General features: G+C 44.6%; 1 protein-coding gene across 1 annotated transcript in view; it reads right to left on the bottom strand.

Annotated features, from left to right (window-relative positions):
* CCDC64 (coiled-coil domain containing 64) overlaps positions 1 to 18,259 on the bottom strand; it is a gene marked incomplete at its 5' end in the record, with an annotated part of 39,422 nt that extends 21,163 nt beyond the window's left edge. Inside the window, one exon of the mRNA XM_009078207.1 lies at positions 18,044 to 18,259. Coding sequence (XP_009076455.1) covers positions 18,044 to 18,259 — 216 coding nt within the window. The remainder of the gene's footprint in view (positions 1 to 18,043) is intronic.
* Between the last annotated feature and the right edge of the window lie 371 nt (positions 18,260 to 18,630).

The following is an 18,630-nucleotide window of genomic DNA, read 5'->3' as shown; positions in this document are numbered from 1 at the left end:
AAACAGGCTGATGTAGAGCACAGGACAGCTAGGTTGGCTGGGGGTCCTATATGACAACAGAGCAGGGGACAAAAGAGGAAACCAAAGAGCATTATTTTTGCACAAAGTGGATCTGTCAAGAAAAAAGGAAATCAAAGAACTAAAAGCTGAGGATCCTTAACTGCCAAAGCAATGAACCTGAGTAATGGAGAAAAGGCACTGGAATGGCACTTTTATAAGCATCAGGCTTGGGATGCACTACTGATGGGACAAGTCTCATGGCTGTAGCATTAAACCTGCTCTGAGAGGATTCAGTGAGACAAAGGGCAGCTTATGCTAAGCTCTGCACTACTTCCACAGTCATGACATTTTGGAAATATGAGATTTTACTGCTTGCATGAAAGTGAGAATTCCTTGCTGCAGATCTGTTCCCTTTCCCTTATGTAGAACAAGTGGGAAATGCTTAGCATGTCCTTTGACCTCACTCCTATTTACCTGAGCTTTAAAATAAAACAAACCAAGAATGGGAGCTGTTTCCTCTCAACACACCCCAGTCATGCAGTGGCTCCTGCAGGTGGCATGGGTTAATACCCATCAGCTCTGATGCCTCTCACCTGAGAGGCAGAGGCCGTGGGGCAGCTGGCTGGAAGAGAGAGCAGGGAGCACACCTGGGTTTTTTTCTAGGGGGTGAGGTGTGCTGGCACCTGCTCATGGAGGTGGAGAAGTGTAGTTAGAGTGGAAATGTTTAGTTCCTTGCTGGAGATCTCTACAAAACTTGATTCTGCTCAGGCTGAAGCTGGATTGCCTGTTTCAAGAGGTGAAGTGCTGCTGACGTATTAAAGTATTGCTACTTTTTTATTTCCAAGTGTCCTTGAAAAGTCCTTTCAGTAAGGATAGTGAACTTTTGCTGCATCACTAAGCAAAGCATGAAAGAGTAGACAGCCAGGGTTTTTCTGGCAATGTAATTGTTCTTTCTCCCTTCCTATAAAGTTAGCTGATATATGAGAACCAGCTTGCAAGGGAAACATCTGAATGCTTTGGTAAAGAGCTTAGGGGAATGAATGCAAAATGGTGGTCTTCATCCTGTCTTTTAGTAAGTGCTCAGATCACTTTGGCTTAGGCAAAAAACCATTAGCTTGGGCTAAATCAATTTACAGGATTAGGATCTGCTGTTTAGAGCAGAAGCAAGGGTAGTTGTGTGCCTTAGGGGGGCAACTTCAGCTGGGTGCAATATCTCCATATTCATTGTTTGAATGAAAGAAAGAGCTTCAAGTGGCTGTGGGTTGTGCACATGCTTTAGGAGGTGCTTAAACACGAGCCTCCCTTTTTATTTTTTGTGTTTTATTCTTGACCAAAGCATTTGGCTCTTGTGGAGAGGAAAATACAGTGTGTGGAAAAATGACTCAGCCAGCTTCCTGTGGGAGGGACTGCCAGAGGCACGATGCTTTGAATGCTGCAATAAATTAGCACTGGAGATAACTCAGAGGACAAAGTGTGCCTGGAGGACACACCATGCTAAGTAATGCACGAAGTGCCTCTTGCTCTCTGTGTGCAAATTCTGCTTGCAGAAGACGTGTGGGAGATGAGACAGCTCTGCACAGTGCTCCCAGGCTGGTGTCTGTGGTGGGCACTGAACAGAGAGCTGAATATGGGGCTTGTTGGCATCAGCTTGGCTCCTGGTTGTTGAGAAGCAATAGGGTAATCAAGTGAGATGCTATCAGGCTCTTCTAGTTCTGTGTGGATGCTGCACATCACCTGGAATGAAGCACTTGTTCCTTTGCACTTTCATTACCTATCTGCACATGGAAGCAGAAAGGTTTATGGCTTTGATAACTGAGCCTGGTGATGCTGAAGTGGAGCTGAGAGGAACCAAATTAATTTAAGTGGAGCACATCTTGGGTCCAACATGTTGCTAGGGGGTCTGGGACCTTCAGGTTAAGAAGTCTGTCATTCCCTCCATACCTGTGTGAGTGACTGCACATCCTGAAGTTTTGTCTTGGACAAGCAGAGGGAAAGGTACAGTTTGAAAGCTGGATGGTTCATGTTTTGCATCAGTAAGTTCAGTGGTCTGCTCTCCTAGATAACTTCTAATGCATTTCTAATGCTTAATTTCCATGACTAAGTTATTTTTCCCTTGACAAAAGGCATGTTTTATCTTGATAGAGCATTTTGGCCATTACCTTTGATGTAGGTTTTAAATCCAGATTTGCTTGAGCTCAGTCTGACTTTTCTACTTGAGCTAAAGGTTGGAAAATATTTCTTCCAGTAAATTCCTAGTGAGCCATAAGTGTGGGTCAGATGATAGGATAATGAATACAAAATGCCTGACTAGTTTCAAAATAACTGAACTGGAAACATGAAGACTTAACCTGGTCATTAAAACCTTTTGAAAAATTAAGCAGAAGGTCATGATGGTGGAGGCAAAGAGAAATCTAGCATTCCCTCCTGCTCTGAAGGCTTTGCTGTCTTCTCATAGCCAGAAGTCAGGACAGACTATCTCCATTCCTGAATTTATTCTTTTATGAAATTGCTTTAGTCAGAGACTTTAAACCTGGAGATGTTCAAACTCCAATGGTTGTGCCTGAGAGCAAGAGACAATAATTAAGCTTTTGCTGTCTCTTACTCTGGCTTTCAGCTCTCTCTCGCCTTTATTTCCAAGAAAATTAACTGAGTTCTATTGGGGATATCTAGTATGTGACAGCAGGCCAGCAGCTCTGTCTGCTTTTGAAATCTTCATCTATGGACCCTGCTAAGCTCAGAATATACTCTTTTAGGATCTACCGGTAATTTACCAACCAAAGGTTTTCCAATATATGTAGACCTGATGATCAAACTTGAAGTTACAAACATACTGATGCAGTAGAACTTATGGCTGCTTTCTATGGAAAAATAAGGAAACCTAAACCCTATAGTGCATATGGGCCAGGATGAGAGCTACAACTTCAAACTATTCCATTAAAGCTTTCCTTCACTAAGTGATTTAATAACTGATAGGTGCAATAGGGTCATAAACAAAAGGTGAGTGCCATAAAAATAAGCAAGTCCATCACAAAGTTTTTTGGGGAAAAACCCCAAACCACAACACACAAAACCCACATGGCAACATGTCTCATTCCAACACTTAAAAGCAACAATCTACTTTCTGGAAGGATTGTTCTGGAGCTGTTGGCTAACATTTTACTGAAAAATATTTCTCAGTCAGTTAGGATTTGATCTGTCCCTCTAAACACAACAGGACTGTGCTGGATACCTGCAGACAAAAAGCTTCTAGAGATACCACTTAACTTAGCAATACTTCTTCCCATACTTCGGCAGCCTCCAGCTATATCTGAATTGTTCTCCCTTGTTGGCAGCATGAAAAGATCTGTTTAGAGCATAAGGTCTTTGGAGCAGGCTTTGAGCACAAGGCAGACCTTGCTCTTGGTGATTGCTGACAAAAGATAATTACGATGTGTTAGTAAAAACATCTGAGCACTTTGATCTGCTGAAGCCGAATCTATACTTTGTACATTACCATATGTAATAAGTACACAAACACTTGTCTCCTTTCAGCCCAGCTTCGCTCTGTTTTCAGTAAGGTTCAGCCTGTGACTCAGTGCAGCAGATGCTTGAACGAAGAAGTACTTGTTTACCTTTTGTGCAGTGTCACAGATGTAAGCAGTAAGGGGATTAAGTCTTTAATTCGTAGATCCCCAGGGCAGGGCTTGGCCTTCAGAGCAATCTGCACCTCCACAGCAGTATGTAGGGGAAAATATGCAATAGTAACTTCTACTGTGAGCCAGAGCCTAAATGAAGGCACAGCAGGTGTATTCAAAGTTAGAGATAAGTTTTCCAAACAACACCTGTAACTCAACTTTTGGGAAACTGCCAGTACTTCTGTACATGGCCAGATCTTGTGTGTGTGCCAGCCTGACAGGTGAGGTGCTCCTCTGAAGGGACTGCACGACTGTAGCTGTAGCCAGTCTCTGGATGATGAGAGGGTCTGGAAACAAGAATTCCTTAGAGCTTTGTCCTCCTACAATCTACCTTTTAAAAGGTTCTTGCATGAATGTATTTAAATAATCAGCTTTTGGCAAACTCACTGGCATTTTGGTACTTTAAGTCCTACAAAAAGCTGTGCTTGGAAATAAAAAATAAAGGAAGTAGATGTGGAGAGCAAACAGCTGAAAAACAAGGTGGGTGCAGCACATGCTGTGGGATAGGGTATAAAATATACTATATTCTGCCAAATCTTACACATGCAAGGGAATCATGAGGGACTGGAAAGATCCCTTCTCTGAACAAGTGTCAGGCTTTGGTGTGTCACTTAAGGTAAAGCATGGATGGTCTTGTATGGGGGAAGACACCTCAGTCACAAACCCTTCATTGTATTCAGTTATTTTTCTGAAGGAGGAGAGGCACAGTGTTGTCAGAGGAAGAAAAACCTGCTGTAGCAGCACCCCAGCAGCTGTGCTAAGAGTAGCTGCCTCGGAGATAGAGTCCACTGAAAATGTTGCAAAGGCTGTGGGCACCCAATTTGGCCCAAACATGTTAGATGCAGACTTGCACCTGTAGTCAAGGTTTTGCAAATGCAGGTCAGACATCACTGAATCAAAAGCCCTTTCCCCTACAGTCTAAGATGCTGCTTAGAGGGATAAGAACCATTCAAGCTGTGGTTTTTTGGCACAGAGGCTGTTGCTTTCCGACAACTGACTCCATGCAGACACAGCAATCTTGCAGCAAGCCTGGGCTAAGGCAGGGAGCAGGTGCCCTGGGGACTGATCTGCAGCCCAGGCTTGGGACTGCCTGCAAACCAGTGCTGGGGTGTGGAGACTGTAAGCACTGCACAAGATTTTAGACTAGGAAACATTGTACAGACAGAATTAGCAGCCTGACCTCTGTCTAATGCTGAGAAAAGATGTTATTTTTTTCCTCTGGTGGCTGAAGGTTTGACTGCTGAAGCTTTGTCTGGTAAGAAGTAGCATCCTCATGAACAGTGAAAAGGGGAGCATGCTTCCCTCCTTAACCAATTCCCTGTTTCACCCTCAGTGATTTGTCTTGGAGGGGCAGTGTGTAAAGACCTTTGGGATAAAGGGGAGTGGGTGGGGAAAATACTGTTGGTTTTGGCTCTGGTGCTTTTAAGCAAATGTCAGTACTGATGACATGTATGCTGTGCATGTGCTTTTTGGCCCTAGCTGGGGAACAGGAGACTATCTATAAAGTACCTCAAATAAAACACAACAAAAGTGGTGTGGCAGCAGTTGTTCAAAGACTCCCTGACAAGCTACTGTTGGCAGTGTGCTTCATTTTGAAAGCCCTGTTTGAGTGTGCTCACACTTTTAACTGTGGCAACTTCCATTGCTTTCCAGGGCTGCCTTATTTGAGTGTGTGTGGATTATCCTGCACTTGAGCACAAGCTGATCTGCTCCAGTTGTTTTGCTACTAAAGTAGGATTTTAAACGGGGATCTTCCCAAGCATCACTGCATATAAATGATTAACTTTCTCTTCCTCCTGCTGCCTGAAATCAAGAGTAATGTGACCAGTGACAGACGAGATCGTGGTATTCAGCTCGCAGCAGTTTTTATTCCTCCTGCTGCTGCAGCTGAATTTCTCTTTGTGCACAAATCTGTGGTAGCAATACTAAATCTTCCAAGTGCCTGCTGTGTGCAGGAGTGTCTAAAATGGTGTTGCTTAGAACTTCTGCCAGTACACAGGCATGTGAGTTAGTTAGGAAGACTTTTATCCTATCTGTGCTAAAAATCACTTGCCTTAAGCCATTGATTCCTTTTCCCCCCCCCCTTGCCTTGCATGTAATGAGGTGTGTGCTGGAACTGGCAGATGGCTGGGGAGTAAACAGGTCCACAGAAGCATGCAAAGAAATCAAGTTGCATCACTGCTAACCAGCTTGTGCAAAGACTTGGATTTTCTTCTGCCTGTCACTACCCTGCCTACACTGGCTTCCCCATCACCCCTTGGCTTGACTGCTTGATGACCTACCTCCTGGAACAAACCTGGAGATCTTTTTTCCCCTCCTCTCTCAGTTCTCTCTAGTTGATTAGTCTAATAGATATCAGCCATGGCATATTGTTGAATTTGTATACAGACACAATGCTGTGCCAGAGATTTGTTTGTTTAATTACAGAAATACTAGTACTTCTGCTGTAGTGTCTGAATTTGGTTTTGCTCCTGAGGCTGGTGCTGCTTGCAGCCTCCTTTCCTTGGCTCTGTTAAAGATTATTTTTTTAAAAACTCTGTTGAATTAGAGCAGATGTCCCCAAGCTGGGACATTACAAAGACTCAAATGGACTGAAGAAGGAACAAGTAGTTTAACCTAGTTTAACCATGTCACTAGTGCATCAACAGGCTGTTTTTTATCACTTAGATACTTCAACCCTTAACATTGATGTATAATGCAGTGCTGCTCAGCTCCCTACACTGGCATACCCTGCATCTCCTGTGTGGGGACAGGTCTCATGTCAGTACCACACACAGTAAAAACTGCCTTTGGGTGCCCAGAAAGGCCAAATGGGGTACCAACTTCCTTACCAGGCCTGAACATGGTATGGAGTAGAGACATGCTCCACTTGCAGAAAGCTTGTGCTATGTCTCCTTGACTTGATGCTTTGGTCATGTGTACTAGAGCAGTGGGGAGGAGTAGGAGCATCACGGTGCAGCTGTTTGCTCAGAGGCAGAAAGTCTTAGTACAACTCATGTCAGGGTGTGCACATGGATTTCTAGTGATGACCTGAATCCCACTAGTATTCAGAAATTAATAGGTTAAAGCATAGCATAAATTTCTTAAGCTCTTGCAGGGATTTGGAACTTCCCAGTGTGATCCCCATTGGCACCAAGGGACAAAGGAGATAAAAATATTAGAGCCCAAGTTTCCAACACAAGCCTTCTCTTAAGTACTGATTTAAAATAGAGCTTTACATATCAAGCTGTGAAATGCCCAGTATATCCACATCTCAAACTTATTTGGTTTGAACACAAGACACATACTACCACTTAAAAGGCTCCCTGTTGGTTTCCATCCTTACTGAGGTTTACTGAAAGGTTCTTGGATTTTAATATTGTTTATGGCAACTTTTTAACGTTACCAGGAAAGAAGAATGTTTGGCCAGGTCTCTTCATAGAGTTGGAATTTACACGAGGGTTATAAGGCTCATTGGGGCTAATCCCTGCTAGCATTATACATCATCTGACAGTTGCCAAGGAGACAAGGATAATCTGAGTGAAACAAGATATGTGAGAAGGGTATTTATGGACATTTGCCTAACGATGCTGGTGGAATGCACCAAAAAGTGATTGAGTGCCTTTGAAGTGCTGGCTCCTCTGTGATGGCTATGGAGGACTGATACACAAGCAAAAAGTGTCCCTGTGATATAAGAGCAGCAGCAACTTGGCCTTGATGTTTCCAAAATATCCTGCAGTGGTCTCATCCACTGTTGTGTGAAGGGGCAGGCAAGACTTTTGCAGTGCAGTGAGATGTCTGTCCAGCCACCTGCACTCTGGCATCAGCAGAGTATAAACAGTACAAAGAAGCCATTACAGTCTGTGGTGCTGACACAGGCTTAATGAAAACTGTCCTCTTCGCGTGCTTGAAATACTAGCAGGTGCCTCATGAATATGTCTAGTATGTCAAGTGATGTGAGGGGAAGGAAGAGTGGAGGTGGTGTATATGTACACATAGGCACAGAGATGGATGTGCTCTGGCAATGGTTTTCCAGATAACCAGCTGTTTCCTCCATCCCTGTCCCCAGGGTGAGCCTAGTTGCACCATGACCACCTGGCTCTGGGTGTTTATGTCACATTCTTGGAGCTGTGAGCAGGTTTATCTTGGTGTGTGGATCTGAACAGACATTTTGGTCCATTATGCCACTTTCCCTGACCCAGGGTGGCTTATAGCTCTGCTTAGGGAGATTAAAAGAAGCTGGAGAGTTAATATCTTCATTTGAACAAGCTCATACTTGGAAAGGCTTCTGCATCATCTATTTCATATAGCAAAACATTTTCTTGGCAGTGTGCTCCCTGGCTGTGAGAAGGGGCAGAGGCTGACGGAGGAGGCCTGTGTCTGGGACCAGGAGAATTAAAGCTGTGTTGTCTGGAGCTGTCTCGCACTAGGCAAATCTTCCCTTCCTGTGCTGAGGTGAGGCAATGACCTGCAGTGAGGGAGAAAGGCTGCTTGTCTCCTTCCCTCTCCCCCAGTTTGACCCTAGTCTCTGTTACTGCCTCTTGATGGAGGATTATGAAGGATGGGAAGACAGAAGGAATTTCCCAAGTTTTGAAAGCCTGATGTGAATGACTCCTTCAAAAGGAGGGAGCTGCTGAGAGCCAGGCTGCAGCCGCTGGGCTGTCTCTCGTGATGCCACAGTTAATCTGGGTAAGAAGAGATTAACTGAGCTGCTGGATTGGATAATGCCTGGAATGGTTTTGTGCAGCCTTTGCTGATAAAGCAGCCGAAGACTAGGAGACCCCTCCTTGCCTGCAGCTATGCAGGGTGAGGGCCTGTGCCCATGGCACCAGTGTTCAGGCACAGAAAGGCCCCAGGAAGAGGTAGTGGAATCATCAAATTCTTAAGCATTTGCCTTGAGTTCTTTGAATATTAATTAGCTAGTCTTCACTAAGATGTCTGGTCCCTTGTGCTGAGGTGGAAAGGGAAATAAAGACTAAGCAGCACAGCATTTAGGAAGAATTTGTGCACAAAGTGAAATACAACATCCAGTAAAGCCTAGGGAAATAAATCTCTCTGGAATAGAGGCAAACCTACAGAAATAACTTGAGTTGGCAAATCCCTATGCAACTTCATAGCTGATCAATAGATGTTATTTGGACAAATATCACACTGCTAAGTTCTGCAAACAATCTCTTTTGAACAAACACGGTCATTTCAGGCTTTCTCATTTGGCTTCATCTAAGCATAAATCTGCTGCAAAGTGTGACTTCCATAAAATCTGAGTCTGTTCAAGAGCTCATGCTCAAATAGAGGTTGGAACCTGCCTCTGAATAGTGCCCTGTTTACGTTTGTTTTCACCCTGTTGTTACTTTATGCCCATGTAGAGTGAATTTGTGGTGTTTACTTGGTCCTGAAACTCTTCACCTGCAAAAGCTATTTGGACAATTGATGTCTTCTTTTCTCTAGCAACTCTCAAGGTTTTCCTGGATCTGAGCTTGTAGGCAACCAAATACACCTGTGTTTTGTTCAGCAAGTGACCACGAACAGCTTAGATTAAACAACTGCCAAATGGAACAGCTTTCTAAGAGCACCCCTGTCACTACAAAATTTGCCAAGTCTGGAACTGGATTCAGGAGCAAACTTTAAAGGATGTAGAGAAAAGGGAATCATAAGGTTAAATTTTCCCCTCTTGGTGTACTGGAAGTGGGGGCCAAGGTAACCCAAAAGGAACTGAGGGATTACACGGTCTCACATCAGTTTAAGGAACAAAAATGCAGTGTGAGGTGATAACTTAAGCTTCAACTGTTTTTTGAGATGCATCCAGGAGAGGAGAGAGGCTGAAGGACAAAAGGGAAGAGGGAAGCAATGAAAACAAAAACACAATAGAATTTTTTTAAAAGTTGGATGAACTGCACAGTGGAGCTAATAAATGGTATTTAAAGGGCAAATTCAATGAGCTGGATGCTTGAGTTACCCAGATCTTGGAACTGTTCTGTGAGAGCTCTACATTTATGACACATCTGCATTACTGTGCTAATCCAGTCATAACCCAGCTGAAATTATCCAAGGAATTCTTCCTTTAAAAAATGTTCTTTCCATGTTTCAATATTAGATCATTCCAGGGAAGAATAGTTAGGAGATGGTGAGAAAAGCTAATGGAATTCTTCCCATTACTTCTGATCTTGGCAGTACCCGCCAGACACTGACAGGGATGCTGTCCATGATGGAAACTTGGTGTAAATCTCAGCAGCTACAGAACTGAGCCTCTACAGGAGGACACCTAATGAGATTGTTGGACCAGCCTGTATTCCTTTAAATAAAATGGTCTCTTGGTCTTCTTGTGAGCATCTTTTCACCCCAGCTGCTCTGTCATACAGGTCCCTTGATTTATGTCTTAATCTGTCAGTTGTTTCCTGTTGTACTCTCACCTCTGGATGGCTTTGTGCTCCCATCTGTGGTGGCATTTCCCATTCCCATGGTGGTACAACCAAGCATTAGCCAGCTCTGTATTGATTTGTAGCATCCATCAGAAGTGAGCAAAAGAGTATTGCTGATCCTATATCTGTGCTCAAAATAAACTGGGTTTTGCGAAATGCCATTCTAAACAAAATGTTGACTAAGCTCTAGGCTGTTTTGCAAGGGGCCTCTTATGACTTCATGGGTAATCAGAGCACCCAATACAGCTGGCAAAAACCCCTCAGTGTAGAAGAGATCTCCCTCTTGAGCTATTGTCTGCAAAATTGCATTTAGAAAAAGCAATCCTACTTGGAAATAAAAAGGAATTTAAATACTTCCATTATAAGGTGTGCAAACTTTATAACCCGGAGTGGCTCTTTAAAGATCAAATGTTTTTAATTGTTTTTTTTCTAATGTAGATATTTTCAAAGCCTTCAATCATGCTCAGCTCTGGTTCTAGCTAGTAATGCAGTGGCTGGATGCAAACACCTTCTGTGTCCTACTTTCTAGAATCTCCTGGAGGAAGTGTTTACAGCAAGTGTGAATAAGCAGAAATATTTTGAAAAAATTTCTTCTGCCCATGTGTTCCTATCTCTGAGCTACTGCATACAAAAACAATTCCTATAAACATAACAACCTAGACCCAAACAGAATAGCCACTCAAATTTTTTAGTGCAGTGCAAGAGGGGAGAAAGGGACTCATTCAGATTTGCATCTTCTCACTCCAAGACAAGTTCAACATCAGTTTCATGTTGCATTCCAGCTTTCATACATTCACAGCTTAGTGGTGCTGCTGAAGGCAGAAGACTTCCAGAAACTTTTGAAATCTCTTCGAGACCTAGTAGCTAGAGGTGAAAGCTGAGCTGTGAGCTGTGCTCAGCTGAAATGCAGGGAAGAATTGTGTATGGCTGACTACCAGGTGCTTAACACTTAGGTATATTTGTCCTACATAGTGCTCTGGACACTCACTCCCACTGATGTGCTGCCCAAGGAAAGGGAGGCGGTGGTGGGACAGGACGTTTGGGCTCTGTGGGTGTCTCATGGGAACAGCCTCTGCTGCTCCATCCAGGCACCCCAAGCCTCTGAGGGTGTGAGATGAGCCATGCACAGTGAGGAGAGTCCGTGCCTCCGGCAGATAACCATTTCTGTTGGGATGTGCTCTGAGCTGAACTCCCAGGGGAGCTGCGTTGTGCCGTGCCCATGCAGAGTCACCCTGCGTGGGCTGACTGACCTGCTCACAATGGGCTCTTTTGACCAGGAAATCAAATGTTTACCTGTGCCCAGCAGGCTCGGGGCTCGTTGTGGGTGGTACAGACCACAGGCTGCCTTGGGCTGGGAGAGCTGCGGTGGGATGCCGGGGGAGGGCTGCCGCGCGGGATGGAGGGGCGGTGCGGGGACACGGGGGTGGCAGACGGCCCTCGGCCAGCGCCGCCTGCTCGGACGTCACGAGCGCGTCTCCCTGCGTGTCCGCTGACTGGCGTGGCATTACAAGCAGAGAAATCACACCCGGTTGCCACAGCAACATCACCAGCTGGGACGTGCGGTGCTGTCATCTAGCAACCAGCGAGGGGTCCCCGGGGATGGCAGGGTACCTGCTCCCCTGCCCCGGGGAGGATGAAGCTCCCACCCAGCCCCTGGCACCTATGGGTGCCATCCTTTTTCCTAGGAGCTGCCTTAACAGTAACATTTAAAAAAAAACTAATAGTGATTTAACCCTTTCCCTAGGGAGGGCTTTGCTATTCAGTAGCCCCTTCTGCATACAGCTTTCTGCCCATTTCTTCAGTGTTCACCAGCACTTAAAACAAAGGATTCAAGGGTAAAAATCTTTCATGAAATGAGTGGGTGCAAAATCTTTGGGCACACGCTGTAGTGGTACCTTCCCCCAATAACTGTTGAAATTACTACTTTGGCATTTGCTGTGTTTATGCCTTGGTGTCTGGATGGCCCTGTTCCCATTGGGTCCTGAAGGTCTGGGTGTCCTAAAATGGGATTAACGGGTGCTGCAGGCTTGTCCAGTCCTTCAGCAGAGGGTTGAGCCTTTCTTCCTGCCTGTGTCCCTTCCCCCAGAGGGACGGTGGGTAAGTGCCACTCAGCAGTGACCTCAAGATGTTTCTTCATTACCTTCTAGGGCACTGAATCATTTCACTGAAGGACTTTGCAGGCGAGAACACATAGCTGCAGTCACGTCCTATATTTACAGCTCTACCACAGAAAGCCTCAGCACTCCAGGCCTGATGTGGCATATAGCTGAATTATTAACAAGTGTTCTCTGCTAGGGGAGAAGTAACTGGCAAGAAGGAGCCTTTCCTATGTGTGCAGCAATCGGTATTCCCTGGGTAATCAGGGATCTGGCTATGTGGTGTAAGTATCTGCTGATGCTCCACAGGGGCGGGGAGCTGGGGAATGCTTGATGTGGTAATGGGAGGTTTGCTGGCTTCAGTGTTTGTCTTGTGCTGGTATCTGTTTGCTCTCACCTCACCATGTGTAACGTAAGTGAGCCTTATGCCAGGCACACAGCAGTGCTGGAAGGGCTGTCTGCCTAACCCCAAGAAGTGAGCAGCCCTACCTAAGCTGCCATGACAAACAGGTACCTCAGCTCCTTCAACAGCCTTTTCCCATGCAATCTCCCCCCTCCATTGAATTTAGACTGCTCAGAGGTGATGTAGATCATGCAGGACCCTGTGCTACTGAGCAGTTCAGTGTGGAGTTCCTTGTAGTAAAGCTACTCACTGAATAGGTCCAGTAAACATGTTTAGCCACAGCAAAATAAAGGGACTTTTAATGAAAAACAACTCAGTGTAGTAACTGATCTGCACCTTGAAATGTGGGGCTAGTCAAAGCAACTCTTCTTGAGCCTAGGTCCACTCAGGATCCTCTTTTGATTTAAAAATAAAACCCCTGAAGCAGGACTTAAATTCAGCCTGACTTCCTTGCCTCTGTGCTAAGCATGGTGTTCCCAATAGACCCTGCCAGCCAATACACAAGAAACCCAAGGAGGCTTGTATTAAGCACCTGCACAGATGAAATAAGGAATTAAAGACAAGCTAGTTCATAGGGTAATAGCTACAAATCCTCTCGCATGGCAAAAGCAGTGAATTTTGCTCAGCACACTTGTTCCAGTAATTTTTTTCAGTGATTACTCTGAATTTCTTAAAGCCAACATTGTTCCTATGCTGATAGACCCAACAAGCAACCATTCAGAAAAATCTCTTCAAATCAATAATTGATAGCACACCTGCCTCTCTTGTAAGTGCTGCTGACCACAAAGGGATGTATTTAAAATAAAGGTGATTTGGAAAGGAGAAAATAATATGGTCAGGTCAGTCTTGAATAAAACCTGTTTCTCTCAAATCAAAGCCAGGCACTGCCTGCCACTCCTCTGAAGCTATGCTGCATGTTACAGCATGAAGTTAGAAACAGAACTCCTTCAATTGAAATATTACTGAAAGAGGGTTTTGTGGCTAGTAAATAAAACCTCCTTTGGAGACTTGTGGGCTGGCTGATCATGTTCTTGCTGTACCAGAGGAATTGAGTGAAACACCTCATTCTTTGCAGCAGCATGTTGGCTCTAGATGCTGAGTGAATATAAGAAGTTGGTGATTGAGGGCCCCTCTGAGGGATGCCACGGCAGCCCAGTGCTCATCTCAACACAAAGAGCTATTTCAGCGGTGCAAGATGACACGCTTCTTCCTGCCATTGAAAACAGATTTGCATTGCAAAAACTACCTGAGCTTGACATTGTGAAATTGCTTCCTTATGCTCCATGTACCATAAAAGGAGCCCAACCGAACTGGGAAGGATACATCCTCGCCCAAGCTACACACTGCAAACAGCTACAGGAGCCCAGAGCTGAGTAGCAGGAAATGTGTGGGAAAGCCATCTGCTGAAGGCACTTAGAAACAGTGTGAAAGTCTTTTTTCATTCACTTCCTGACAAAGTAGTAATATGTTGCCTCATTATAGGAAGAGGGTTGCTTGTTATTATTATTTGCTTTAGTAACTCCTAGAAGCCCAAAGGTAGGGGACAGGACTCTCACTGTGTTAGCTGCTGTTGGCACATGTGAGAGGAGACCTTTCCCTATACCCACTCCCCCCAAATTTTATAACATAAAAGGACAGAAAGCATAGGATTATTTTTTTTTTGTTCCAAGTGGGGAACTGAAACAGATGGGAGAGACTGAAGGAGCTGGAAGCAGAACATGTAATAATTCCCAAGCCTTGACTTTCTCAGCAGAACTGTGCTTTGACTTGTATACTTTCTCTCTGAGCATTTCTAGTGAGCAGTTTGTACCTTGGCATGCTGCTTGCAATGAGCTCTGCAGTTCTCCTTGGTAAACTCGGCATTTAGCTTGGTGTGGGCACACTGCTGAGAGCTCCTGCATGCTTTGCTGTGCTGAGGTGGGGGGAGGGAAATCAAAGCAATGTGCAGAAGGGATTTTAATCATCACTTAGCAAATTAAAAAAAGAAGGTTACAGTGGAGACCTTAAACCTGAACTTTGGCATCTCAATCATATCTTTCACTATGCACTCCCAGTCCAGCTCACCAAATTTTCCCCATGGTTTAATGCTGTTATAACCTCAGGCAGTATCTTCGTTCTGAGAAAAGCAGAGAACCAAAGGCTGTATTTCAAGAGGAGGCAAAGTTCCTTATAGCCTACTTACTATTATTAGATATTTAAAATTCTCCTATATCATCACCTCATTGGAAGACCTCAGATCATTTTAAGGACCTTATTTTAGCCTCTTGGTGACTGAGACAAGAGGCTAATTTTTAGAGACTGGAGCAGACTTAAAATTCCTACCCTTGAGTTTTCCTTATCAGTGTTTGCTAGATTTGAGGATGGATTTTTTCAGTCCCATGCATTAATTGCAAGATGGAGCTTTCCAGGTCCCCTTGCTGTCCTTATGTGGGTGTTGGCTGCTTAGCATTTGTGACAGGTTTAGACAAACTACATATGTGTTTGTGTTGGCTTTTCATCTCTGGGGAAGGCAGGGTTAAAAAAATGTCCTGAAGCCTAATTAGTTGGTGAAAGAATGTCAGCAGCAGCAGGAAGGAGGAGGGGTAGGATGAAGGAGATGGTGGATGCTGCCCTGCTTTGAGGTAAAAGAGGCTGAAGCCCAGGGACTCCAGAAGGAACAAGCAGGACCATGTGGGCTGGTAGCTCCTGAGGCTGAGACTGTCATTTGACATACAGAGCTTAGTGCCAAGGGAATACCTTCTCCAGGAGAGAGATGATCAAGTATTCTGAAATGGGGCCATGAGGTGTTAATAGCTAAAAACTGTAGAAATTCAGATTTAAAGAGCTAGTACCTACTAGTGAAGAATGACTCGCACCAGAGAGCAGCCTTTGTCCTGTGAGTGAAGCAGGGTGTGCAGTGTCAGATGGGGCAGAGCTGAGTCTCTGAAAAAGGCTTACAGCACCTTATCACAGACTTCTCATAACCTTCTCCCTCCCAAACAACCCACTGTGACACAAAAGACAGGTGCAAAATGCAGAACCAGGAACATAAGGAGGATACCAGCAACACCTCAAAGGACACAGAAGCTGTAACAGCACTTCTTTGTAGGACTTGTCCTCTCTCAGTGCTCAGCTCATGATCCCAGGCAAGACTTCAGTCTATGTCAATACAGCTGTAGGCAAGCACATCCATGCAGCTGTATTGGTACTTTTCATTTGCTGAAAGCCTAAGTGGTACAGGAGCCAGAACTATGTGGGTGCAGGGTTTAAGCACTACCACTGCCTCAGGGATTACGTGCATAACCTCTTCAGAATAAGAGACGAGACATGTGAGACTGCAATTCCACTATGGAGCAGCAAATGTGGAATACTAAGCAGCCAGTAATCAAGTGCTAATATAATGCTGAGATTTAAAAAAGCCTCAACTTAAGCCCTGTGAACGACAACAGATTGTTCTCCACTCTCTTTCAATTTGCCCAGATTCTCTTGACTCTAGGAGGACTGTTTACACTCTTGCTATATCCCTAGCTATATTTGAGTTACTGGCAAGTTTTGGCCAGGTGACAAACTCAATAAGCACTGAATCATGCCTCAGCAAGTGTAAACTGTCTCTATCAGTCTGTTTCATCTGCATTGGAGAACAACAGTCCTCCAAAATGGGAGCAGGGCTGGGCTGGAGCGGGAAGGGCAGCACCGAGACTCAAGTTTTTTGGATGTGGCAGTTCTGAAGTGGGTTGATGAAGACTATTTCTGACAGTGACAGGGAGTTAAGGGAACAAAACCCATGCTTGAACATTATGTACTGGTAGCCTTAACTTGGTGGTTCCTCTGACAAGGCTTAGCTGAGGAGCATCTGGCTGTGAGAGGCTCCTGTAGCGCAAGTGTCACATGAGGATAATCCCATGCGGTTTAAAGCCCAAAGCAGCTGTCTGGTTTTCCTCTCCTACCTTCTAGTCTGTTCTTTCAGTTTATGCTTATGCTGAAACCATGACAAGTCTTACATTTCCCAGCCAGTGACAGAAATCATACATACACAGAAAATTACTGAGGGTCACCAAATCTGATGAGAGACAAGTTCCTAGCCCTGGATAAGGCACCTGACACAATACAGGAGCTCTGCAAATTGGGCAGAAGCTCTCATCCATGTTATATGGGAAATATGTTCTGCCCAAAGAAAAGGTGAAAGATCTTCTCTAGCTCATCTGCTACACTTAGGAGATATGGCTGTGAAAACATGGATAAACTTAGTAATGTTCCTGGTTCAGGAAGCTGAGGTCTTTTTGCATTTTTTTTAAAGCCAGTTAAGAGAAAAAAATGGATTAAGTGGCTTTTTTTTTCTTTCTTGACAAGAAAATCTACAGCAGAATTAGGATTTGTTTCTTCAAGTGTCAGTACAGAGTGTTATACCCAAGACTTGCTCTTTTCTCACCTCCAGAGGCACAGGAAAACTGCATACACTGATTGAGTGAAGACCTGTACACTTGATCCATTCCAGAGTCTTCTGGTCCTAGCGTTCAGGTCCTAGTGATCAGGGTGTCAACCCTCCCACAGGCAATCCCCATGTCAGCCCCAGAGACTCACCTCTGACAGAACCTAGTCTGAAAGATGCTCTTACAACATTAGATGGGACTCTTCAGCATGAGTCTGTGGTGTGTGTTTTTGTTCTATGCTATTTTGGGAATGAGCAACTGGTAAGAAGAAAATGCTTTCATCTGCTGGAGTAACTGTGTTCTCAAGCATTAAAATTATGGTTTGTACTAACTGTCCAGTGGGCAGAAAAAACCCAAGGTTCTTAATTCCAGAAGACAAGTTAACTTCTGGGGGAAGGAGGCAGAAACTGTTAAGTCTTTTGCTGTCAGAAAGAAACTCATGCTGCAAGTATTCAGTCAATTAGGCTGATTTGTAGCAGCCTCACTATAAATCCTCTTTCATTCAGAGGCAAGTTAAGCTCTTTGATGAAACATGCCATTCCAAGGAATTTCAGTAGGTTCTCACACATCTAACCATGGCAGAGTTATCTGTAGTGACACACCACCTGAGAGTGACATGGTACATTCAATCCTACAACATTACAGCCAATGTACCTCAAAAAAGGGAGGCCAGCATAGACCCCTTCACCTCAGTCATACATTAGCCTTTTCCTTGCATCTTAGATTTGTTCAGCATATTAGTAAATTAGAAACAGATTTTCTAAATCAGTTTTAGATACGAAAACAGTCACAGAGAGACATCTGTGCAGTAATGACCACTCAATCCAGTAATATAACTGTTTTGCCAATGAAATACATCACTCCTTAAAGGGGTAACATCAGTTTATGGCAGGAGGCCTCATAGGGACACCTGTTGTTCTGACCAGATACAGAACCATTTTCTCTTTGTTAAGTGGAAGCTTTCCCACTCATATGCCCAAAAGGTGGTTTGCAGCAGAGCAGTGAGCCTTTCCCATGCCCAGGGTGGCAGGGTGCCTGCCCTTGCTGTGCCACAGTGACTCACCCTGCTGAGCTGGTCCAGGAGTCTTTGGTTCTGCTCGGAGAGTTCCTGGACAGCTCGTGTCTTCTCGCGGTCAGCTTCGCGCAGGTGAACCTGCTGCTTCTCCAGCTCGTCCTGCAGCTGCTTCACGTCGCTTTCCAGTTCAGACACCCTTCCTTCCCACTCTCCTTCCTTGTTCTCAAATCGCCTCCGTAGTTCGTGTTTCTCTTGTTCTAGGTGCTAAATAATGGAGGAGAAGAGGTTAGGAAGGGAGAGGAAAAGAGTGAACATTGTCTTCTTTTCCTCGTCTATGTGTAGGGCTGAAACTTTGTGCAGGAAAGAGAATGGTACTAGAGCGTGACAATGGCATGGAGATGGCAATCCCACATCAGGGCAGGTCACTGGCAGTAAAGTCATTTTCCATTTCCAGCAATTGGCCTGTCCTTGGCCACTGGAGATCAGCACATTGAATTTTTACTGAAATAACTGCCAAAAGAGTAAAGTAGGCTGCATGTCAATAGACAGAATATATAGGTCAGGCAGAGCAATTGATTTAGCAGAGCCCAGCTTAACTCCAAAGCAATATTTCAGTGGCCACTGGCATAATTCTT

The sequence above is a fragment of the Acanthisitta chloris genome, unplaced genomic scaffold, assembly GCF_000695815.1.
Source record: "Acanthisitta chloris isolate BGI_N310 unplaced genomic scaffold, ASM69581v1 scaffold44057, whole genome shotgun sequence".
Classification (NCBI taxonomy): Eukaryota; Metazoa; Chordata; class Aves; order Passeriformes; family Acanthisittidae; genus Acanthisitta; species Acanthisitta chloris.
The sequence above is the reverse complement of the archived record's forward strand: the minus strand, read 5'-3'. Positions and strand labels throughout refer to the sequence as shown.